Raw genomic sequence first — 26834 nt, forward strand, 5'->3', positions numbered from 1 at the left:
TCAATACAATTTAACACGCAAGTACTTTGTTTACCGTGAAATAAACGTTCGCAGTGAATAATGTTCGTAATTTTTTTGATTTTTTTTTCAATGTGTAATTAGTAATTACTAATTAGTTATCACAATCACGCTACAATTTTATATTGTGAAAATTGTGAAAACTTTCAAATGATGAAAGATATAATGTTTTATGATTAATGTGATACAATATATTGGAACTGAAAAAAACCGCGAATTGTAAGAAGTTAAAACTTAATTATAAGTAAATATAAATATACAAATTGTTGATTATTTTTATATACACGGTTATGATTTGAATTTATAAATAATCTTAAAAAACGCAATATTAATTATTAATGATCATGAAATATAAATTTACAAACAATGAAGATATTGTCATACAAATTACAATCTGTGAGCAGAACGCTGAACAGCAAATACAACCATGTGGAATTGTATTGTTTTTATTTAAATCATTATGTGTTTATCCGTTATAATTACGAATTACCTAGTTATCATTCGCGCTTGTTGTAATATGTAAGTAGTAAGTAACAAGTTCAAATGATTTTTAACGGTCCATGGAACCGACAACATAACTTTAGTAATACAATATTGGATCAGCTAAGTATAAAAAAAAAAGTATCATTGTTCAAGTTATAATATTTGAATATTATAGATAATACATTTGTAAGGGTACTTACAATATGTATAGGTACATTTATGCCGTTGGCCAATAAATATATTATAATATTCAATAATTTATCGAAATCGTAATATTATGTTGTTTGCATAGGTACGAGCGCAAATTAAACTTATTTCAGTGACTCACGCAGTCATTATAATATATTATATATTGTACACAACTTGGATTTTCACATAGACTTTACAGGTCTTATGCGATACGCCGATACAAGAACTTTGTAACGGTATTATCAATTTTACTTTTGAAATTCATTTAAAAAAAATAAATGTCATACTAATACACGCACAGACGCACGAAACACAATATTAATGAAATAAAACAAAAGAATTGTTATTATATTATTATTATATCAGGTATTTGTGGTTGACATCGATTGAGATACCTATAAGTATATATAAGTTAATACAAGACGCACATCGTCGCAATAAATAATGATATATAAATATACAACATATGACACACACATTTATATATAAATATAATATATATTTACAGCACATAATATATAGTATATAATACATACATAAGTATACATACATCATTGGCGGCAGTACATAAAACATTATTACTGTTTAATTATCATACATACACACATACGACTGTAATGATATATATAATGCATAATATATATTATATAGAATGTACAGTTGGTACCTATATTATATTTAGCGCACGGTTGATCTATGCTCGGTATAATATTAACAACGTTCTAAACGGTATTATAATATTTATCTATTTATAGTTAAATGTCACTTAAAAACTACCTATTATTATATATTAATATATTTATCTTAATTTATCTTATATTTATATTAATATATTTATCTTAAGTGGAAACTACAACGTCGACGGTATATATAGGTATAGAAATACCGGGCACAACATCTGTGGTCCACAGGGGTAGGGGATAATTCTACAGAGGGGCGTAAGAATCGTGAGGGGGCGAGACCGAAACGACTGCACTTTTTACAAGTGGTATTTTATCAAATACCTAATGGCTAATACTATACTATATACAGTGTCGTATAGTGTTGCCTGTATGTACATATTTTTATATAATATATATATATATATATATATATATGTATATACATACATAGTTCTACATCATAATAGGTAAATATTTGTGCGTTCATCTATTATAGGTAATATACACACCATAAAATATTATATAGGAAAACACGACCGCCGACAATATGGTACGATTTCGTAAATGTGTAATATTCGGTTTTGCGTACAAATAAAAATAGTTTTCACAATCATTTTAATACCAAAAAAAAAAAAATTACACAGAAGTATTCTTCAATTAGTGGAGAGTAACTACATCACACGATAAATAACGTTGATTATAATACTCAAAATTGTTACGCTTTATAAACATTAAATTTAGAAGTAGATATTTAAAAAAAAAAATTTAAAACCAAAATTCCAATACTCAATACTACATGTACATATATTTTTATATGGTATACAATTTGTACTTGAAAGAATTATTCTGACACAGATATAACTAGTGTATTATATGTAAGAAAAGAACTTGAATATATTTTAAATTCAAAATATTATAATTAAATAAAAAAATAATACATAATCGGATAATCGAATGTTGACGTAATGCGCAAGCAGTTCCGGCAGCGTCGTCGATAATAAGAAAAAAAAAAAAAAAAAAAGATACTTTAACTACCGCACTAACTTAAAATTAGCCCCCCCCCCTCCCCCAAAAAAATGTGTAAAAAGCTTGAATCTAATACTCGAGTTTTCTTCGTTTTGATCATTTTATCAGGATACGGTTGATCAAATATTTAATGTCATTTTGAAGTTTCCACGGAACACAGATAACCGTTATACGTAAATACTAAAAAGCTTACTACTAAAGGCCTAAAATTTAAAAGGATATTAATTGTAGGAGTGCGTTACATAGTTCGTACTCCCGTAGACGTACACTATATTATGTTATAGAGTTCTGATGAAGCAATGAGAGAATCGAAGGAAAACAAAATTACAAAACAAAAAATACTAAAAACTAGTTCGGAATGACGACGAAAACACACATTTGAAAAAATTATTATTTTATCCTACATTTAAGGGTAATAGGTGGTCCTCGACGTTACCTAACATTATAAAGTCACCATTTGGCATACTCGGTTCTTAGGCGACATTTGAAAGAAAATTGCAAAACTTTTAAATTATAAGAATCATGAACAAAAGAAAATTATTTTAAGAATTTATGGGACGAAAAGAAAGATTTAATGTCAGAGTAAGTACCAAAAAAGCCACTGTGTGCACTAACTTAATTAGCCTTAACTCGTACATAAAAATATGTTAGGTATGTTAGTATGTCTCTGTAACACATGGAAAAAAATTGTCAGAATACATTATTATACATCAACAATAACACGCTTAGGAACTAAGTCTTAACAGTATAGGTATGATGATTATAATAAATACATGTGTGTGCATTTTGTAACTGTTGTGAAAATTAACTCATACAGCGTTTCAGATCGATATTTATATTCTATAGTTGCAAGTTTAACAATATTATCTCATTAAATATACTAGAAAAATAATCTATCAGTACGTACTCAATTACTATAAATCAATTATTGCTATTATATAGATAATGTTATTTTTTTATATAAAGTCTATTGAAAGTCTATCAGTAGCAAACTTTAATTTATTTAACACTACATTTAAAGTAATACAAGTTACGTGTTTACATTGATTCTTAGGACATTGATCAAACATTTCATTTCATATTTAAATACTGATATTGAGAGTATAATATAAAATAATAAAAACAATGATATATTATATGTGTTACTGTGCTTTCTATTGATGACAGTAAATATACTTATGAAATCAGTTGCTATACGGTTAAGTTTATTTGTGAAGTAATTCTTATACTTTCATTACAATGATGAAATTTATTACATAGGTATTAAAATTAAACGAAAATTATTCATAAAAAAATTAAAACATTATAACATTTCACAATAATACAAAATATCAGAAAACTAAATGTGTATAATGTGTACAGGAGGAATACCAATAGATTATCTATGATAAGATTGTAAACTTTTGAATTAAAATACTAAATATCAGTTTAATGTATTTTTAGCAACATGAGAATAATTAATTCACATATTATAAAAAAAAAAATAATAATATTAATGAAAAAAATGTTGCCAAAAAAAAAATGTTCCAGCATTGCTAAAATAAATGCAAATTTAATTATTTTAGGTAAAAAATAAGTGACTAAACATTTTGTTATACAAAAAAAAAAAATATAGTCATTACAATAGTTAAAACTGTAATTATTAAGTAAAACAAAAGACTCTCAACAAATATTTGTTAGAATTTATCTATGGTGTAGTATACAAAAATTTGAAAATAAATTAGGAGTGGCGAGAGATATATTTTACATACATAAAATAAACTAAGATGATAAATAGCTAAGTTATAAAATAATAATTCACAACTAATTTTTGTTTTGATACATTTACTTCTTATTACCTTTTCCAGTTTATCATTTGTTCATAAAAATAAATAAGAAAAAATGTAGTCGTGGGATTTTTTTTTGTTTTTAACAGATTATTATTTGCATATGAAGTCAATGACATACGTTAAAAGAGGATAGGCACAGTAATTCAAATTATTTACTGTTATTGTGATACAAAAGGCGTAGTGAGTGTTTGTTACATGTACATACGCTTAGTATAATATTGGTGATTAATGTTTTTTGACGGTTTTTAACCGACGTTGAGGCTACCTTCGACCAATCAATCCATTTGAATTGCTTTGGTGTGCATTTGGCGATAACTCAAATTCTACTAACAAAGGAAAATGATCTGAAAATTAAAATTGCATGAATTAATTACATAAATTGAAGTAACTAAAATTAAATGATGTGTTCCAAAAGTTATTTACCAGACGGTATATGAGGATGTGGACAACCAAGTACTTTATTGTCTTTAAACCATTCAGGAGCTAATGGGCCAAGCAAACCAAGAGGCGTCATAGTCTGTCTAGTGTAGAAAATATAATCAATGATGCCTTTAAAGTTGAATCTAAAATATACATTTTAAATATCAAAAATAATTCATCAGAACAACATTTTTAAATAACATACGTATAATTTGTAAATGGCATTATGTTTTCGTAAGCAGATGATAACTTGAAGGAATGCATAAACTCGTTAGGTCTATCACATGTAGAAATTTTATGTAGAAGTGTCTTGTACTGCAGATCTTTAAAGTCTTGATGATCTGAAGATACTTTACCAGCAGACAAAAATTCTATCACTCCTAAATAAATAAAGAAAAAATAAAAACAAACCAAAGTTAAATCCAATAATAATCAACATGTAACTACACAAAACATGACAAAATAATTTTATACCTGAGTCAGGCAATGAATTGAAATCCCCACACAATAACAGCTGTATTGGAGGTTGATGGTGATTTACATTACGGTAATTACGATTAGCTTCTTCCAATATAGTGTTCAGTTCATTTGATAACATCATGATTTGTATGAGCTTGACATCACAGAATTCAGGATCCCAATGTATATGTGCAGTACAAACAAGTATAGGCTGTTGGACTTCAGATGGCAAAGCTAAATAACAATGCATAATTAGTAAATTGTGCACACTCCAGTTTATGATATTTACATAATAATAGTAAACAGATTTAATTTCATTCATTTAGTACCTATAACAAGGAAATGACACAGGTGACCAAACTAAATTAATGTTATCAAACATTTTTAAATTCCTTTTGAAGTATTTACCTAATTATATTATATTATAATATTAATTTATACATTTATGTTCATATAATAATTATTTGTAATTCTTATAAATACAGACTATCTTAAATTCAAGTTAAAAATATTTAGATGATAATCTGTTTTTTGTAAATTTCTAAAAATGTGTCAAAAATTTAATGGAAAATTCAAGAAAAATTTTTCAAAGACAATTTAATTTATTATATTATATATTTGAACATTTCATATTTTAATTTATAAGGCAGGTAAACCTACTATTTAATATTATAACAACATTACGGCAATGGCCATACCTAACTAAAATCAAATAGCTAAATACTTTATTACTTCACAACTACCTACTATGCGTCTCACCATTATTATACAAATAAGAAACATACATATTTATTCATAGAATAAAATCCTAAAGGAAACAAGATATTGTAATTTTTTTCACAGTATTAAAGTCTCACCTGATGATGAATGATGTAACGCATGTTTTTTTCAAGAAACTGGTATTGTAGAAATAAATATTGAACAACATTATATATTATTGTATATAAATATATTAAAAGAAAAAAAAATTATAATAATTACAAGTAACATTTAAATTAATGAACATTAATAATTTCAATACAAAATAAACAGTGTGTATAAACCACAGATGATTGCACACGGATAAGCCATTAAATACTTCTGATCGGAGTTTCCGAACATGGCAACAAACACCCTGGCTGCATTCATACTGCTCCAGCACACGGCCGCCAATACGATGATGGCGCCAAATATGTTCTTGAGGTTAACAAACACGGCAAGCAACGCCACCAGTACAACAGGTGTAAAAGAGTAGCCCAGTACAGAAAACGTAGACGTCAATGTGACTTCAGATGAATCAGTCATAGCCCAGAGTAAGCCATACATGCACACCGACGTTAACACAGCCAATCCATATATGTAACTGAACATAAGCTTGCCGCCAGCCAACAGTAACAACGACGTGTACGTCAGGTATAATGCAATCGGTCCGATAACGTCATAATCACCAAGCACGACACCACACTTGCCGGTCGGGTCCAGCGAGTGCATCAGGCGAATGATGATTTTGTTAAGGTCGATGCCCAGCTCTTCAAGCAGAGGAGGTTCGTCTTCCTCACCGGTGAAGTTCGTAGTAGGTGCAGCCTGCCATGACGAGGCACTTGGCTTGTTCAACTGGGCTGGTTGCGAATAGCTGTCAAAACTCTGATCATAGCTAGGATACGAACCGGCGTGGAAGTTGAGATTGTCATCAGATACAAAGTACGAATTCTCCGAGTAATATTGATTGGGGTTCATGGTTATAGTTGGCTACGATAAATACTTGTAGAATTTTGGTGTAATGATCACCGACAAAACGAACACACGCCGGTCTACTAGAAATGTATTGGAATCCGTGACATGACATACGCAAACGTGAAACGACGATTGTATTGTAATGAAGAATGCACAAAAAAATATTGTCGAATAACAAATTAACAACACGATAATTGATAACATTTGCGTATCGATGATAACGAACAGGGCATCCACGCGGGGCAACGAAAACGTCGCCACGTACAAAACCGGATCGGCGCTAGACCACCGCGTTGTCTGACAATCTTTTGCAGGTTTTGGTGACGAAATATTTTTCTATATTCAATGATTAATTATTATCATATTATTATTGAATGGGTTTATCGTTAATCGGATATGGTGGGTAGGTTAGAATGGTTAGATACTACGCGAAACGACTAAACGAAGTGCGGCAATTCGGAATAAAGTATTGTACAAGGTGATATTTATGTTATGAATAAATGTATTAAATGTATAATGTACAAGTATATAGTATTCATTCATATTATACTGCACAAACATCATGAGGAACTAAAAATACTAAAGTACTAGCACTAGTACTAATATGCAAGATGCATGGATGCATTAGGTCAAACCAGAGATGAATAATTAAATTATGAAAATTAATAATATTATTAATTTTCATAATAATATGTAACATATTAATTGAAGAGAGAGAAAAATTGAGTGTACTTGACAATCAAACAAAAAAAGAATTCTGGTCACCGCATACAACACAATATTAATATGTGGCTTGGTGAGGAGCGGTCGTACGCTCAATCTGCGGAAGAAACGCACTGAGCGTACGTACCGGCCGCAGTTGCTAGCTCCCGGATGGTCACCCATCCGGGATTTTTAGCAACATATCCTTGCCACACATACACAAACACGTGTTACAACCGTACCCACTTAAAAACCTACAAACAAACATACAAAAATAATCCCTACCGTACCACCCCACACCCAATGGCTTGTTGCCGCGGGTTCTCCTCACAAAAAAAAAAAAAAAAACAATATTAAAATATACATAATACACACGTGACACATACGCTTACAGCGGGGTAAGTTAGGACTTATAGAGAGCGCCGACGACCTTTAATCATATTTAATAATTATTATTTAGTATAGCGAATATCAAAACGTCGGAGCGCAAAACAAATTTACCATAATATCATAGAATAAGTACATATTATTATTATTACACTTATATTATATTTTATACATAGTAATATAAACGATATACGCGAGGCACAAATCACTGACTGTTCGAAAGGCATTTTAAAGCCAATTAGAAACCACCAAACGTGCATACCAATAATATATAATAAACGTATATTATGTATTATGTATACCGACGACGTCGACAACATTATAAATCGCACACGACGAAAGGTGTTATGATTTATAACGAGCGAATAATACATCTCATCGCGTGTTCGGGAAACGCAAAAACGCGCGTTGGCATTCACATGCGCGACGAATTCCAATTCCCGTCGCGACATCATAACCATGGTATATACTATATAATAACAATGGTATTGGTATTAATATACTGGCATACTGCGGTGTTGGGTTTAAGAAGGGATAGCGAAAGGCTTGAATTCTTTACAACGACAGGGGTGGTCAGGAATAAAATCGGGGAGGAACCCGGCGGCAAAGCCCAGATTTTTCAAACAGTCTGACTGGATTTTTGGATCAATCCTAATATACATTAAAAAGGAGAAATCAATAAAATTATTATTTAAGTCCTTATTGGTCGAGGAAAATTTCTGATGTTGATTATTATTAATATACATTTAGCATACAAATTGAATTTCTTGACAATAAAATAAGCACGTAAAATAATAATAAAGTGCAACGTTGACTATAATTAAGAAACGTGGTAGATTAAATTTTTACCGTATTCGATAGATTGCACATACAAATCGTGCATCTTCTGATTGGTCGGTAAAATGTTTTTTTATTTATATACCGTGTATTATGACTACTCCATAGAACAACATAATACCTACGTCACAAAATGGCAGCAGACGGCTATATCTATCGCAAAATATGTTATCATGCCATATTACTCTATTATGTTTTGAAAGTTTTTAAATTATAAATATTTGGTGCTAATACCAATAGTAAATGAAGGCGATAGGGAAGTTTTTACTCTTGTACTCCCGGGGAGGACACAATTACCAACTAGATACAATTCGCCACTAAAAACCACCTTTAAGGCCGAAGATTGAAACATTTTTACATCTTCAAAGGTTATTACTAATGACAGATATAACATTGAATACACGTACAATTGCAAAAATTGTAAAAACCAATACACATCATTTATTGTCCCGCTATGATCTTAGTTGTTCTCACACTAACTCCTGTACAACTATATACCGGTCTCTAAATTACTAGGTATTAGGTAATCCAGTTAACTCCACAGTCCAAAATTAGGGATCCCTTATGGTGCCTCTTTCCCCAGGACAGGTATTTTATCTCCACGGCCAAGGCTGAAATGTATATTGTATATGACTATATAGGATGATGGAGAGTCACGCCCAGGTATAAATAATAAATGATCACCGAGACACTTCTAAAGAAGTACTATAACATGTACGTTCATCTTATTGTAACAAATTACATAATTTAATTTTTAACGTACGATGACTCGTAATTAATAGTTAAACTATAATTAGCGCCTGCAGTGAAGTCGCAGTCTCGCACATATGCATACACATAGAATCTCGCTCGAGACACGCGTGTCGTTGTGCGTATACTTAAGAATGAAATTAAATAATAATTTTCTCAATTTTATTATTTCGTCCAAACAACAACCATATAGGTTGGCACGACGACGATCATCGCTGTACATATAATATGATATATAGATATTATATAATTATACGTTCTATATTATACACATTACATTCATATAATGTATGATGATATTTTATGTCTACTGTCTACTGCATCATTGCGATTTTACGCTGAACAATTAAAATTAATTTTTTACGCCAGCCACTACCGCGGAGACGACTATATTATGGTCTACTTACGCGTATACCGATTGACACTTGCGACAGATTATAACGCATTAGGACATTGAGTATGTATTTTGTGGTAACATAATATACATTGTGCACAATACGAATGAATCAATTATGCAAGCCATTGGTCTGTTGCACTAGCGACAACAACGGAAATTTCAATCTTTAACAAACACATTATTGTCGTGCCGAGTGTGAATTAATATTGGACAAGCATAGAAAAACGTAGATTTTTTGACTCGTTTCGTGTCGTATAAAAAAAAGATCTATTACATCCGACACGTGTGGCAGCATGTATGACAACAGCGAGATGAAAATCAGACGATCGCGAGCATTATACTATACTTTTTATTAATGATGGGAACGCGAACGCGCATATATAAAAATGGATTTCTGTCTGTTTGTCTTTATGCATTACTACAAACGGCTGGACAGATTACGATGAAAGCTGGTACAGAGATATATTAGACCTATGGGCAGAAGATAGGCTAAGTTAAAAAGTGATAGGCCCAACCCCGGGAGGTGCTTAAACAGACATTTTGTTTAATTATAAACAGTTACTATTAGTGATGATTGCTATAATATATATCCCTGAATTATTGTTAACTGTGCATTTCGTAAAAACGTAGTATAAAAATGATAAACTTAATTGAATATCATTGTAAGATTATTACTTAGTATATTTTAACCGTTATCTATCTATGAGTATTAGTATACTGCTAGCAAAATCACAGGAAACGAATTTAACACATAAGACAGATAGGATTTTTAACGGGCTATGAATTGCACGGGTTCAGCTAGTATATATGTATAATGTATATAGTATATATATTATATGCGCGTAGGAGGGTATGTCTTTTAAATTATAACGTACCTATTGGTGTTTTTAAAATCAAATTGCATTCATGCAAGATTAAAACGATTGAGTAGCGTGTATTAAAAAACATATATTATACTACCTACATCATTTTCTACGTATTATTTTAATGAGTGCTCGATTGAAACCGAAATCTTTCTATAGTGCGTATTATAATAATATATTATACGCTCTTATTGGAAAAATTACGTCAAAATACGAGCCAGCGTATATACCTACAATATACACCTATACCTACACTCCAGCTCAGTGTCCGTCCGGAGCAATATATCGTCCGGAGCAACCTAACCTATTCAATTGCTAATGACGACCCCAGGGCCCTACTGACTTTCACTTATTATTATCATTATATACGTCGTCTCCGCGCCGATCATAATGCTATTATATTATTATTATTACTATAATATGGGAGGTATATAATATATACACACACATTTTATATATATATATATACAATATATACGAGTTAACGATTCTATTGATCATCGTCGCGCGCGCATTATCCTACATAATTCCAAACTATATATATTATTATATATAATAAACACATTCGAGTTAACGGGCGCGCAGATTATAAATATCTAATATACATACTATCCAGTATACACTATTATACATAGGTATACGATATTATAATGCACGGGTATATGAGTGTGTGTGCGTGATGGCAATAATGCGCACGTATATATATATAATGGGCGTTATCGACTTATCGTAGCGCGAAATCTTTTACTTATATATCCTTGAAATGAGTATATTATACGCGCAATGAAATACCTATATGCCAATATGCACGTGTGTGTGTGAGCTCGAGCGTGAGTTTGTAATACAGCGAGTTAAATCGAAACACGATGATAAACGTTTATTGCAACCGCGAGGCCTATATTTTACGCGCGTGTCTTCATTGCACGCGAAACGAACGCGAAAATGATAAATATTCCGTTTACAATCGTACATCAAAATATTGTTCATTAATACGAAAGTATCTGAATATTGTTATAATACAGAAAGTATACGACAGCCATACACGGATGATGGAGGTACATATTTAATATAACCGCGGTGCATGCATATTACTCGCGTATGTGTGTGCGTATATACGTTTCAATATCTGCACTCTGCAGCCAGACAAGACTTATAAACTTATAACATACACTGTACGTAAAAGATACATTTATGTGTATTTTGGTACATACAGAAAAACTATACCAGGATACCTGGCGTAGTCGACTTACAGTTTTCCCATGCGGTTTCGTTGGTTTTCAACAAGGCAGCCAGACCTATGTTGTCTCTGGGCATCACTCGGTTGAGCATGTCGTCCGAACCACTCGAATTGGCCATTGCCAGTTGATTGAATTCTATCAGATGTTCCTTGATTAGTGTAAATCTAGAAGAAAAAAATACACGGATATAATTAATCAGTGTATACTTTACACACATTACGTTATACACATTACAAAGAATAAACGTAATTTTATTTATTGACAGATTAAAAATAATTAAATAATATATAGATAGACCTATTACTTGAGGTGCAAAACATTATTATTACCAATAGCGACTTGTATACACAAGACCGTTGACTATACGTCTACACGTAATTAATCTACCTATATACAAGTACCTACATAGTTTTCTGAATACAAATAACACTTAAATTTATTGCCTTTACTGAGTCACAATAACGAGTTTACTACTTTAACCTAACTGCCCAAAACGGAGTTTAATCGAATATAAAATATATATAAACTATTGTTAATAGTGCAAAAGATAGAAACTATATGTAAACGAATTACCAGATAAATATGTATAAAAGACTCAAAAAGATTTTAAAAAGATTCAACTTTGCAGGATGATATTATGTTCTTTTAAATTATTAACTGGTTAAATAATATTAGTATACAATATATACATACATATTACATTTACATGTATATATAGTAATTTTAATAATATCTAAGCATAAGTATATATTTTATAAAGTACATTATGTCTAAATTAGGTATACAGCGACCGTATACGCCAACCTCTTTAGTAGTCAACTGCAGAAGAATTACAACACATTATTGTACGCGTTGACGGCAAATCGAACAGTTAAGACTCGTCTTCGTATAGCTGTATAACAATGCCCCTAAAATTGTAAGTACGCCACTGCCAGCAGTAGAAGACGGCAAGAATAAGTGATTTTTAAAACCCTGCAAAACCACGTGTTCTTAAAAATTATAAACTGCCGAAACATTGTTACGAATAATATGCACACACATACACTAAGTGATCATACCAATCCATATAGCGATGATTTATAATAGCTACACTCATTATCTATGGTTAAGCATAAAAGTTTGTTTTATTTTTTTTAATATTTTTACTATTCTCATCGTTATAATATTTTTGAAACATTTTACTTTTTTGAATGCGACATACATTTAATCTTAACTAGAAAATATATTTCAAAGAATTTTAATACAATGTACAAATCGAATTTCAAACAAGTATATACCAATAGCGAATTAATTGCAACGAGTACACATGAGATCCAGAATTATATGCAAAAATAAAAAATATTGTAGAATATGCATATTTTTAAGCACATAATATATATAACCAAACAAATGTATACATATACCCAACATACAAACAACTACTGGGAAATGGCATAGTATTTACGAATGGTACAAAAAATATACAGGTGTTTTATACATTTATATTTTTTCAAATAATGAGTGTATACTATCTATTAACTAACTTTGCAACTATATTAACTGTTATAATTATCTCCCAATGTACTATTATAACAAATAATAACTATTATACAGTGACGTTCGACGCAGATCCAATCAAAGTTGTGTTTAATCAAAAAATTAATATAACTATATATGGCAAAATATGAAATTAGTTCGTGAAGAAAACAAATTGACGAAACGCCGATCGCCCGAAATATTTCGTCCTATAGTGCGATTGTCGCCGCGATTGTATGCCAATCAAAAGTGGTCTCGGATTCGTTTCCAATATTTGAAATCCGAAGGAGATGTATATATACAGCAAACATGTATTTAATTGGTATAAGTTATCAAACCTGATACATGTGTGTCAAAAACCGCGTATGATTATAAATGGAGCCATGTACCCCAAGGCTTTGACACAAGTCATGACCACAACCAGAACATATAAGACGTATAATATATATTGTATATATTGTACACGCAGCAGTGAATAATAATGATATACTAACTTGATCGCTCGGAAGAATATTGCACATCCATCAACTCGTTTACGGTCGTTTTCGGACATAGTCTTAGCTCTTGACTTAGGAGAGAATACGCCGTCGTAGCCATCTTTCTTAAGCTCCGGCAAAAAGAAATTGTAAAATTGATCCGTTTCGACCTCCTGAAAATTCAAATAAAACACATTATTTATACATTTCAAAGTCATCGAAGTATATTATGTCTATGTGCGTATAAGTTGACGCGAGTTGACAAAAAATAAATAAATGATTAATTAAAAATCATACCGCAATTACTAATGATTTATTGTGGACACGCATACATGCAACGTTAATCAAACAGGATTGAATACAATTTATCACATTTTTATTTATATAGGTACCTATATACACTACATATAAATATCAGCTACAATCATGATTATAAAATACAAGTATTTATGCAACACTTAAGCCATAATACATTGTAGGTACCAACTCGTAGTGAACATAAACGCGTGATATGCATGCATAGGCAGTTAAAGTGCATGCAAAAATGATAAAATTAAAACTCTGCCAGTTAAAGAGTTAAAAAATTGCATTGAGCAAAACTAAAATTATCTTTAAAAATTCGGAAACATGTAAATTCTATAATATACATAAAGAAAATGAAGGTTTTCATAATTATATATATTTTACTCATTTCAGAATAATTTTCTAATTAATTTAAAAATACAAGTTTAGTATACTTTATTCTAATCTTTACATCTTAGATTTTTGTGACGATGCGTTATTTTTTTAATGAAAATGACAACATTTTAAATTATACAAATCTGTTACTTAATTTTATAAGCCTCGGAACAAACAAAATAGAAATATACCTATTTAATATATATCTAATATATCATTTAAAAAAAATTACAATCTACTCAACTTTGAGCATCAAGAGGTTACAATATAAATTCACTTCCAAATAATTAGGTAAATAATATCTTAATCTGTTATCCGAAAATTAGGATATCCAATAAATTGTAGTAAAATCTAATTTATAGCAATATAAGTGAATTAATACTCAATGAAAACTATAAACTCAACAATTTTAGTACACTTTTAGATCTCAGTAATTGTAGGTACGTAGTTGATAATTAATTAGAAAAATAAATTTTAATGCTTACTGTAGCTGTGTCAGTTAAGTTGAAAACAATTTGAAAATGAAAATAAAATTATTCAACCCTAACTAATTATTAATCTTATTTAATATTATACATTATACATTTATTATATTAGGTATTCGTGTAAAATATAGATTACATTATACAAAAAAATAACCATGGTGTCTTTTGTCTGTGCGATATCTGCATCGTGTTTAATATGTGTACAGAAAGAATCAACTAATCTCAGAAAACAATAATTTAACAGAGTTAGCATATATAAGCACGTACCTGTAAAGTAATAATGTCGGCAGTATAATGCCGGATTTCGCCTAAAATAACTTTTTTCCTATAATCCCAGGAAAGGGCCCAAGATGGACAATATCCGTACATCTGAGTAGTAGCATATTTTTCGCATAAAACGTTATAACACATCACTGTAACTGGACCTGTAACGTCGATAAAAATTAACAATACGCATTAATTTATAACAATTAATAATGATAAATAAATTATAATTTATTATTATAACACACAACGGCGACTCACAGGAAGGAATATTCTTGTTCGGTCTAGATAGAGGTATCCATGGTCTTCCCGGAGGCACAGGTACTCTCACTGCAAAAAAAAAAATAAATAAATAGATTTCTAATTAATAATATAATATTTTTATAAAACTCGTAGTGTTTAACGACAGCCGTAAATGTAAATATATAAAATACAACTGTATAATAATATAATATAATAACTAATAATTAGTAATAGTAAGAATTAAGAAGTGATATAATTTCTTTTTTCATCCGATAATTAATCGTGTCAAAGGACTTATTCTTGGCACGCGCGAGCGCGATACCCTCAGCCGCAGCCGCGTGAAAGTCTCACACCACCGCCTATACGGAACGAAAAAAAAAGTAATCGTAAAAACCGTTTCAACGATAATAATATTATTATGTCTGGTCTAAATTAATTCGATCGCAATACACACAAGCAAGCACATTGTACTCGGCGAGACAAAAACGTCATTCATAGAGTTTGAGTATTTATCATTGCACGCGGCTTATTGAAATATTTGTTGGCGTTTGTCGATATTAGCTTGTCTAAATCTTAACTACAGACGTCAGACACACACTATATACTTTAAATAATACACATGTCATCATAATTCAATGTTAGCGCATTTGCGTATAAGCACAAACGCCTTATGTCACACGCGCATATATGTGTGTACTGTGTATACATATTGATATTACGTATTATACAGTCAAATAAAGAGAGAAAAAGATGAGTAAGAAAGACACACACACACAGATAGTCACCGTTGTTATCGTCTGTGCAGGCAATTACAATAATATGTATATTCATTTGCAGACAAAATCGACTTTGAAGCCTACTCTCTTATATTATTATAATGTACAGACGCACGCGTATATACAATATTATATTAATTTAGTCTCGTCGTATCGGATTGGAAATCGCGTTTAATAATAATAATAATATATTCATTGAGCATTACGTATGCCGATCGCATGCAATCTCGTTAATTTTTCTCTATATATACAATCGCATATGTACATATTATATATAATAGAAGCACGCACACGATCGTCGCCGTCGATCGGCCAATAAATTAATATGTGAACGCTCGCAAGCCGTTCTCTCGCCTACCCGCGTCCATCCCTTCAAAATACTAACACGCGAATAGGTTCTCTCGTTGGATACCAATTTACTATATTTTATACATTAATGACAAATATATGCGTATACGCAGACGAGTAAAGTTAAATCGCATAATAATATATATTTTACATTAATTTGTTAAAAAATACATTTAAAAAATGCACCGTTCTGCGTTATTACTTCGGTTTACATTGGTAGGCTACAGATGAAACGAGAAATAAAATAGTTTAACGTAATCGTCACACGACTGGGTCAATGGTCATAACTCATAACATTATACATAATACGTACAACGCTTATCATTGATTATAAAATTGTATTATATTGTATTTATTAATCAATATTCGTACTTTATACGCTGTAAGTCGAAATGCCGCGGGCATTTACGAGTTCGGGCTAGAAACAGAGATTGTGGAACGACCATTGAAAAGTAAAAAAAAAAATCGAGAACAATTAAAATGATAATTATTATTGTCCGCGCTGATAAGTATATTAATTATCGTTTTTTTACGTGCATATATACAACTACTCGAGAGAGCGTGAGCGTACACCCGCCAAATCCATTGTCCTCTCACCACTGCGTATGGTTGAGTTTATGACGAAAAAAAATATTTCTAAAAAAATACAAACAATCACGCCATATTCGTGTGTGTGTCGTATAGAACACATAATACCGTACAAAGATAATAATATTATGCTCCGCTTATAGCTTACAGTGTAATAATAACAATCATAATAATAATTATTATTATTATACTTTACGGCGTCAAACGCAAGCTGACAAGCGGTCGACAATCCTCCGAGCCAGATTTCGACACATAATAAATATATTACAATATAATAATACGGAGACGTGACGCGCAAAAACAATAACTCGTGTAATATCACGTACACGATCTACGTATATGTAGGTACACCGGCTACCAGTGTTTATGACCGTATATACAAGGTGATTCTGTTAAAGGTAGATGCTCGTTTTCCTAAAAAGGTTAAGCGGTGTTGGAAATATTTAATTTTACACGATTGAGGTCATTATCCAAAACGACATTTTTGAAGAAAAATTAAAATATACATTTTTGATAGATTAAAAAAACATATTTTTTACTATTTTTACTGTTATAATTAATAAGTTTTTAATTTTTTGAATGAGACAGCATACATTATTGATCTCATACTAGGAAACAGAGTATACCTATATATTACCAAGAATTTTCATACATCAATTCACTACTGTGCTCTACATGCGTACCTATATACACTTTAATTAACTATTTGTTCGAAATGTGATTTTTATATTGATATACTGAAATTCTCAATTCTGTTTGGAAATCGAGAATAAGAAATTACAATGTAATATGCTGTCATTCAAAAAAGCAAAAAAATTAAAAACGACAAGGATAGTAAAAATGTAATTTTCTTTCAATAATGTCGAGTTTCAAAACTTTTCGAGAAAATGACCTTTAAAGAGATCACCCTGTATCAACCTACACAGCATCACACAGTCATCGAGTATTATTATTAATATTTTACTCGTCTTTATATTGTTGATTATGTTTTGTATATTTTTGTTGTTTTGTTCTCCCGTGTCAGACCTGACAAAAACTGTCCGTTACGAGAGCGCGTGTTCTAATCCATCAAACCACACTGTGAGTCGCCTGAACAACCGTTTTTCGACGCACGCCCAGACCGGCCAAAGGGGACACCACATCAACATCGCGACGAAGACGACCCGTGAAAAATCGCACGCGCGTTTTCACGGCGACTTAAGCCCGGACCAACCCGTAAAGTTGTTGAACCCGATGACCAATAAACCCATTTCTATTTTTTTCAATTTTTTTTTTTTTTTTGTTGGCTGCAGTTTTACTACGTCAATCAATTATTTGGTTATTTTATAACGGACAAATCGCGACGCGGGGCGGCCACGTAAATCCAACGACAACGATGACAACGGTGTCTTGTATACAACACGTCATTCATATATTCGTATAATTAATACAATTTATACGGTCTTACTCGTAAGCGGATTGTTGACGGTAAATGTTATGCTAAAATTCAGGTCAATCGTTTAACTTTTTTTTTTATATTATTCTTATAATCAAAAGACGATAATACAACGTATAGTAGGTAATTACACCATGCGACAATATTTATAAACGAGCACAATGAGCCCAATATATTATTACAAACCATATTGATCTAACCATCAACCATTGTGTACCCGTTGGCGTAAATTGTAAATATGTATATATACGTTGTTGATGTCATAATCAAATCGGAGACGAAATAAAATACGGCAAACGTCTTATATGACTGAAAATTATGTCGTGTTTTCAAATGTCGTTTGTGAATTCGGAAATACTCCAACCATTCCGGATATACACCAGGCACCAGCGAGACATCGGCGATGCCGATAATGTTTTATTCGCTTCGCTCACGGCATTCAGAATCGCCTGCAGTGTTTTTAAATGATATTATATAAGGGCGAATATAGCCGAAATTCTTACGCTGTTCCGGTAACGGGACAAGGTTAAAAGACTAGATTTTGGCGAGTGTGCGTGTCAAAACCTGCAGTGCTCCCGACACAACCATTTTAAAATATAGAGGTAGGCGTGAGTGTGTGTGTGTGTGTATATATATATAGCTGTAAAACATCATTGACTCGTATATAAATATGGAAATCATAAAATAAAATAATCCTATATATACGGCGAAAACTCCAAACATATTGGTATAGGTTCGGTCGTATTATAATAATGATATATGTATATACCATGTCTATATATTAGATTATAAATTATAAAGCAGCTGGACCAACCACAATATAATGTTATAAATGCATATGTTTTACCGTTAATGTATTAAAACTGGAATAATTATGGTTTCTTAATGCTTTAATAATAGTGAACATAAGTATAGAATAATAATTATCATAATCCGTAATTTTTTTATGTATTTTGTATATAAATAATTATTAAATATACAAAATATATATTTTTGTCTCATATTTAAATATTATTTTTATTAAACGTATTAATATAAATGCGTATAAACATTCAAAGTACAGAATAATGCATGCCCTTATAAACCCGCGTAGTGAGTACTCGTTTTATTACATCCTGTGCAACGATTTAATACATTGTAATAAAAAAGGTAAATACATTATAAATCAAGAAATAGAGAGTAAAATATACTGCAATCAAGTTGTATACCAAAGTAAATGCGTGGAATATGAGAAATTGGTTCGCTTGATATAGAAAGTGAGACGAATAAAATTATAATTTTGCTCTCCAAATCTCTATAGTCAATTGAAAACATACTTACTAGAGCTAGGTTTTTAAAATTATTATTTTTTCTTAACTCCTACCCTTCTAAATAGTTTAGAAACTGATTTACAAATTTTGGCATAACTTGCAGTGAAAGCATAAATAAAATAAGAAATATTCAGATAGATTATGTTTTTTTTCATATATAATTTCCCAACAATCAACATAGCACTTTGCGATTTCTATTTAATTTGTTTGTACCCAATACATATTAAAAATTTTACGTTCAAAGGCTTATAATTATAATATATCTATGGCCTGATAACAAGTCATAACTTATAAACAATAGATACTAGTTTAATTCGAGTACTTATGGTAGTCAAAACGATTTATACAACTATAATAATATAACACAAATAACTTCACTAGTGTAGTCCACTCTCAACCAAATGGTCTTGAAGCCACTATATAGGCGAACAAAACAACACATTATATTACCAAAGATATACGTCTAGCTCACCTTATGGACACTGCAAGTTCTACGTATTTAGCCCGATGTATACGTTAAGGTCGCAGTTATGGTATATAACACAATAACACACGATAACGATTAATGAACTATATGATAATGTGGAAACTAGAAAGAAAACGATAACATACAATTCATCATTATATTATTATGTTTGTTGAAATTTAAAACTATTACATAGAAATTTAATAACTCTTTTCTTTCACAGCTGAGTTTTCCTATTGTATAATTTACAATAGTTTCGTAAACACGATAACGTTGACGATTATTTTCAATTTCTAGTTCGTTTCTTTCACAATGTGCGATAGGCACACCACAATGATACAGTACGTATATTAAAGATTGTGCCAGACATTTAGCTGCAAAGAAAACGAACGATATATATATATTAATATTCTATATAATAGAAATCACGTACATATTTTCATATTACCTACTCAGCTACAGCAACACATGCTACCTGTCATGATGTGTATATTATTATTATTACTATATTATTATTAATATAGGTTTATGCAGCAGCTGTCGATGCCCGATGTGTTTTTTATAATGAACGTTTATATGAAATGTCACCGCAGTTAATTCGTGGGTGGTGGTAGGAGAGGGGTGGTACACCGCGATTGATACACAACGGCGACGAGAGACGTTTCCAGCTATTGTCAAATCGGAACGGAGAAGTGAGTGAAAGTAGGCGAATTATAATGAGAAAGTCAAACTGAACCATTACAGCAGTTTGCTCCACATTTAATGTTGTTCGGTGCGCGTGTGTATAAACAGACGCACGCCTGCTATCACGGGCAGCATCATAACGAGAAAATTTCTTTTTGTTTCACACGACAATGTCAACACGGCTTGCGAACACATCACACGCATACACACACACTACCAAATCACAGGATTCCTGCATCCGAAAACAACAATAATAATATGATGTGCTCTCTCCGCGCGTTTTCCGCAGTTCAGCCTGAAATTGACTGCACGCAATTAGATTAAAATAATAATTTCTAAACGAAGCCTCATCGGCAGCAGTAGTCGTGATATTTTTTTAATAAACTTTCGTCGTATCCGCGAACGAAGCGATATAATAAACCATGCCATTGCAGGAAGCATATATTATAATATGTATACTTACATGCATTACAATATTACATATTATTATTATACAGCACTTTGATAGTACGCATAACCTATACAAAAATAATTTTTTAAATCGTAATTGGAAACGATTATTATAATCGTTAAAATTGTGTTCGACTGCGAACAACAATAGTAGGTATATATACCTACTATATTAACCCGGATGTGCGTGTAGTGAGCTGCAATTACAACACCGAATAGTCACGGGCGGGCTGCGAGGTGCAGTGTGGTTTCTATCCGTACACCTATATAATAATATATATAATATTATATAATGTAAGCGCATAAAAACGTATTGACGGGTGTTGGCGGAGTTGACTTGACCGCAAGTCCCTCGTTATAGTTTTAGCGTATCACCGAAACATCGTTTTTCACCTCAAACACGCTATACATTTACGTATATACGCGATATATACCTACATAAACGTTATAAATAATGGTAGGTATTATAGTTGAGTTCGCGTGTATTTTTTTCGGATTTACTGAGTATACGACTAATCTTTTATCACTAATAAATAATTAATAAATTGCACTAATAGTCTATTAATAAGGGGCTAATTATATACTTATGTAGTGTATACTTACTAGACACGCGTTTTTTTTTTTTTTTACTAAAATAGTTTGGAACAGAGAATATGGTCGTATATACTGCGTGCATAATGGTGTAATATACACATACCTAATATACGCGGTGTATTGTCATAAATCGTATTGTTCAACTTCAGTTAAATTAAAAATAGCGGATCATTAAAATAGTATAAACCATTATACTCAGCATCATGAATAGGTAACTCAATGTAGGTACACCTAGTTTTTTTTTCATCCTGTTCGTTATTTATTTTGTAGATAATTTTATTTAGATTTTTTTGACAAATCTTTAACCAGGTTAAAATCTCGGTGCATATACATATATAGCGATGGCCAAGGATTTTTTTTTGATTTGTATACATCCCTGTAATTACCTACCTGTAGTTATATAATTTGCACGTTTTTAATATGGAAGATCCTATATCATCTACCCTTGGGGTGTAATTTAAGAAATCATTAAAAATCAGTCTTCAAGATAATAACGAATGATCAGCAATATCGATGTGGAAGTCATAAGCGAAAAATTGTAATCCGAAGGGAGAGGGTAATTATTGATGGTCATGTGTTAAATATAAGTTATAAACTCTATATTACCTATGTTACAGTTTTAAAATAACGGAAATTCCAATTAAAATGATTACAAGTTTAATCGATAGCATAAAAATGAAAAATAATTAATGCACACCCATAACACCTATGCTCATACCAATAACACCGACAAAATAAAAACTATTTACATTAATATTATAACCGTACAATTCATTTTTGGAAATAAAAATATGGTCTGCTACCTATTTAGAATTAAAAACAACATTTTCATACAAAATATATTTTTTGAACTCTGCAATAAAATCTGGTTAAAGATTATAGTTTCATAGTATAGTACCTACACCTCAAGTGTCAGTATCAAACAATAAATTGAAATAAATTGAAATAATAAAAATAGAGAAATTCTATGATGTTATCGTGATAAAATGAAAAATAATTTTCATAATCATTTTGCGATTAGTAAATACTTTTATAATATATGAGTATATCAAAACTATATAATGAAGTGTAATTCATTAAATATCAGCACTGCATATAATACGCCATTATTGAATAATGAAAATTATCGTTTACAACTTGGCGTACTAATATTGTTATCCGATGATTAATAGTATACACAAATATACAATACATAATAAACAAACGCATTTCATTACCACAATATAATATAATATAACAATTGCTTTATTTTTTTTTTTATATATATATAAAAGTCATAATTATTAGAAAATTCTGGATTCTATTTCATATCCGTTACATCAAATATTAAATGAAAATCTCTTAAGTAATATATATATGATATATTCATCTCGCGTTAAAAATATTGTGCAAGTATTTTTAACGTGTATTGATCCAACACATGGAACGTAGGTATTTAAGGACACGGTAAAATAAAAAAGTTAAAATCCGAAGTATACAAAAACAACCAAATGATAATTTAAAATCACAACTAACGTGTACCTTTACTATACTAATATATTATACTATACTGACATTATGTCAGTGCGCGAGTGTCACTCAAGCCTCATTATTGTATTAATACTAAAAACAAGAGGAATGTATAAATATTAATTTTCAGTGAAAATAAGTACCTATGTACCTATATACACTTAAGCGACTTATCTGAGACAAAGTCCTCGTCGACGCGACTCCAAAGCAAACAAGCATAAAACGTTTAAGACTACGCAACAACTATAACAATAAATTAAATATAGGTACGACGACGAAAATGAAATATAATATAATTTATATTATATTGTATGTATTATTATATATATTAAAATAGTGTAATATATAGTAATACAATATTAATAACCTACACAAACTTATACATAATATAATGTAACTGTCATTGTTCAAAAAGTCTGTAGGGTGAAAGTTTATCCGCGGTGGAGGAAAATCAAAAACAAAATCACAAGTTTCTTAATCGTCTTCATAATATATTATAATATTATAATATGCGTACGCACGCGGGCGTATTATAATATAGTAGTTTCTCCGTCGGTTCACGTCCAAAATGTTTGGGCACGACATTAAATTATTATTATTATTATAGTATACATTAGTACTTATACATCACGTATAATAATAATAATAATAATAATAGTAATAATAATATATACACTATATGCAATATGCGTCCAACGGGGGCCCCCTTACATAAGTCGCGTATTACTTTGTTCCGACCGTGCGTCGTCCGTCACTACTAATTAATATTCCCGTAGCGCAGTAGTGAAACGCAAATTTTACATACATATAATATTATTATATATACGCACGATGCTCGAAAGTCCTGCGGAGCCGAACCGTCTCATCACTGCCGTCGTAATTCCGACGCACAATTGTTATCGTCATTGTACCTGCCTATATATTATTATTATTATTGTTATTACTATATAATATATATATATATATTTCACAACGTCGTATCATCCACCGCCGCCGATGCGGTTTTTGTTTAACTCGTTTCCCGTCTTATATGAACCGCGTTTATAGAAGCATAATCGTATATGATAATAACAGAATATTATAATATTATAATATACACACAGATACAACACAACGGTGGTACACTCTAATACACACGGCCAATCCCTCGCGTTTGGGTTCGGTGAACTTGTGTGTGCTCCGATTGTTATTGTTTTTCGGAGGCGTCTCCTGCAACGTCTTCGGCAAAAGTGGGCGCAAGCGTGGGTCTCCTCCACACACACACAACATACGTATATATTATGATATGTTGTATATGTATAAACATTATACGCGGCAGCAGCACAATAATAACGCGAGACGCATTGTCGTAGTTCTTTAATTTTCAATAGGTTTTTATTATAATAATATATAATATTTTCGACGCGGAAGCCCAGCGGTACGGATGTAAATACAAGACATGCAGGAGACAAAGGTCACGACCGGGGTCAAAAGCTCCGGTTGCGGCGGTTACTCTCGGGGAGAGTCGTTAAATTATTACAATACTGCAATTCTATATATATATATTAATATTAGTATAAGTATAATAATATTATACTTAAATATGTGTACACATAAAATATACACGACACGAAATCCGCTGCTGGCGAAATCGGAGTGATGATGGAGTCGAATTGCGCCATCCCCTCTGCCACTCACGACAAACGACGACCAAGATACGACGACCGAAACATTATGCTCTGCACAAAGTCGGTTATAGGCGGCGGGATAGATCGATATCACGCAATTTAATATCGTAGGTAGGTACCTACTTCATACATATTATTACATATTGTATGAATATAATATAGGTAGGTGCTTTCACTGATGGTGCACGAGGGTGTTTATGGAGGTGACGCAGAGATTCGTCGGGTTGTATCGGGGTCAGGAGGGAAAAAGTGGTAATAATATAATATCGATGAAAAAAACGTACCCGTTTAGTCAGAAAAAAACAAAACACTTTCTCCGGCCAGTGAAAACCGAACGTGAACACACACACGCACATCACTGCAGCAGTATATAATGTGTATATTATATTCAATATTGTATATACCTATATCTAACGATTGAGCAGGCTATAAAGTTAGTACACGTATACCTACTATAGAGAACGTAAGTAATAGGTATACGAGTAAATATAAACAAAATACAAACAACCAATCCACGCGCGAGATGTGCGTGTATATATATACACATATTTAGGTCAACACGAAAACGATATGGGAAAAAAGTGCATCAATTTCGTCACACTGCAATCTCCGGCACCTCTCGCTCACACGACGAATCGCCCGCTATCTCATATAATATGTGTATTTGTATGTAATATAAATTATAATATAGTAATTTACGACGCACGCACGCTGTCAGGACCGCCATAGGTACCCACGGTTAACCATGTATATACTATTATACTCATTATAGACGAGTGGATTGCCCCAGCAGAGAACTCGACGGGGCACGCGACCCACCCGGCGGCGGTTGTGGCGAGAGCCCAAGTTGTATACACACATTATTCGTCGTGACCCGCCAGTCCTTCGTAAGACGTCAACGATTGACCTTCGTCCCTCATCGGAAGACAACCGGCTTAGCGTCGTTCTTTCGCCACACATTAAAACATCGTATGTACAATAATAATATATTAAGTGTATACCAATTTGGCGCAAAAACCCCAAGTCGCCAACGAGTAATGCACATTCGAGCGAGTACTATAAACCTATAACCTAATCTAACTTATATGTAAACAAACAACATTAAGTACCAAGTTTCAGTGTTATTTGGCTAATCCACTGTTCAGTGGCTTCTGGCTGTACCCTACAGGACCTACGATAGTATAAGGGATAGGCTAATGCTATATTATTATGCGCACATAATGTTTAAAGATGGAATAACAATACATTTTCCGAAACTATACTGGAATGGTTAGTACGTAAAATACGTAAAATACGTAAAATACATTGTATTTATATATTTATGCTTGACCGAAGTTTCTCGCGTTCAATGTAACAGAAGGCCCTTATACACG

At 31.6% G+C, this 26834-nt stretch overlaps 2 protein-coding genes and 1 long non-coding RNA gene across 4 annotated transcripts in view; all 3 read right to left on the reverse strand.

Annotated features, from left to right (window-relative positions):
* Positions 1–1008: 1008 nt before the first annotated feature.
* twin (CCR4-NOT transcription complex subunit 6-like twin) overlaps positions 1009–26834 on the reverse strand; it is a 61374-nt gene continuing 35548 nt past the window's right edge. The window contains exons 6-13 of the mRNA XM_089227951.1: positions 15653–15721; positions 15395–15552; positions 13983–14137; positions 11986–12137; positions 5102–5320; positions 4833–5007; positions 4631–4770; positions 1009–4551 (exon numbers count right to left, since the gene is read on the reverse strand). Coding sequence (XP_089084077.1) covers positions 4469–4551; positions 4631–4770; positions 4833–5007; positions 5102–5320; positions 11986–12137; positions 13983–14137; positions 15395–15552; positions 15653–15721 — 1151 coding nt within the window. The 3' untranslated portion in view covers positions 1009–4468. The remainder of the gene's footprint in view (positions 4552–4630; positions 4771–4832; positions 5008–5101; positions 5321–11985; positions 12138–13982; positions 14138–15394; positions 15553–15652; positions 15722–26834) is intronic.
* Positions 6014–6980, reverse strand: Yip1d1 (Yip1 domain-containing 1). The gene has a single exon (XM_015524230.2). The coding sequence runs from the start codon at positions 6800–6802 to the stop codon at positions 6101–6103; it is 702 nt and encodes a 233-aa protein (XP_015379716.2). The 5' UTR covers positions 6803–6980; the 3' UTR covers positions 6014–6100.
* LOC149055730 (uncharacterized) lies at positions 20566–21956 on the reverse strand. 2 transcript variants are annotated; one of them, XR_016191642.1, is made up of 4 exons: positions 21860–21956; positions 21006–21759; positions 20750–20931; positions 20566–20680 (listed from the first exon to the last, which is right to left on the reverse strand). It is a non-coding gene; the product is annotated as an uncharacterized LOC149055730 (long non-coding RNA). The 2 variants fall into 2 exon arrangements; XR_016191641.1 differs by having other exon boundaries at positions 21856–21937.

The sequence above is a fragment of the Diuraphis noxia genome, unplaced genomic scaffold (genome assembly GCF_037042655.1).
Source record: "Diuraphis noxia isolate RWA-SAM2 unplaced genomic scaffold, SU_Dnox_SAM2 contig0004, whole genome shotgun sequence".
NCBI lineage: Eukaryota > Metazoa > Arthropoda > Insecta > Hemiptera > Aphididae > Diuraphis > Diuraphis noxia.

Bases quoted from the DNA above. Each gene is read 5' to 3' on its own strand.
- Yip1d1 (XM_015524230.2), bottom strand. From the start codon at position 6,802: ATGAACCCCAATCAATATTACTCGGAGAATTCGTACTTTGTATCTGAT.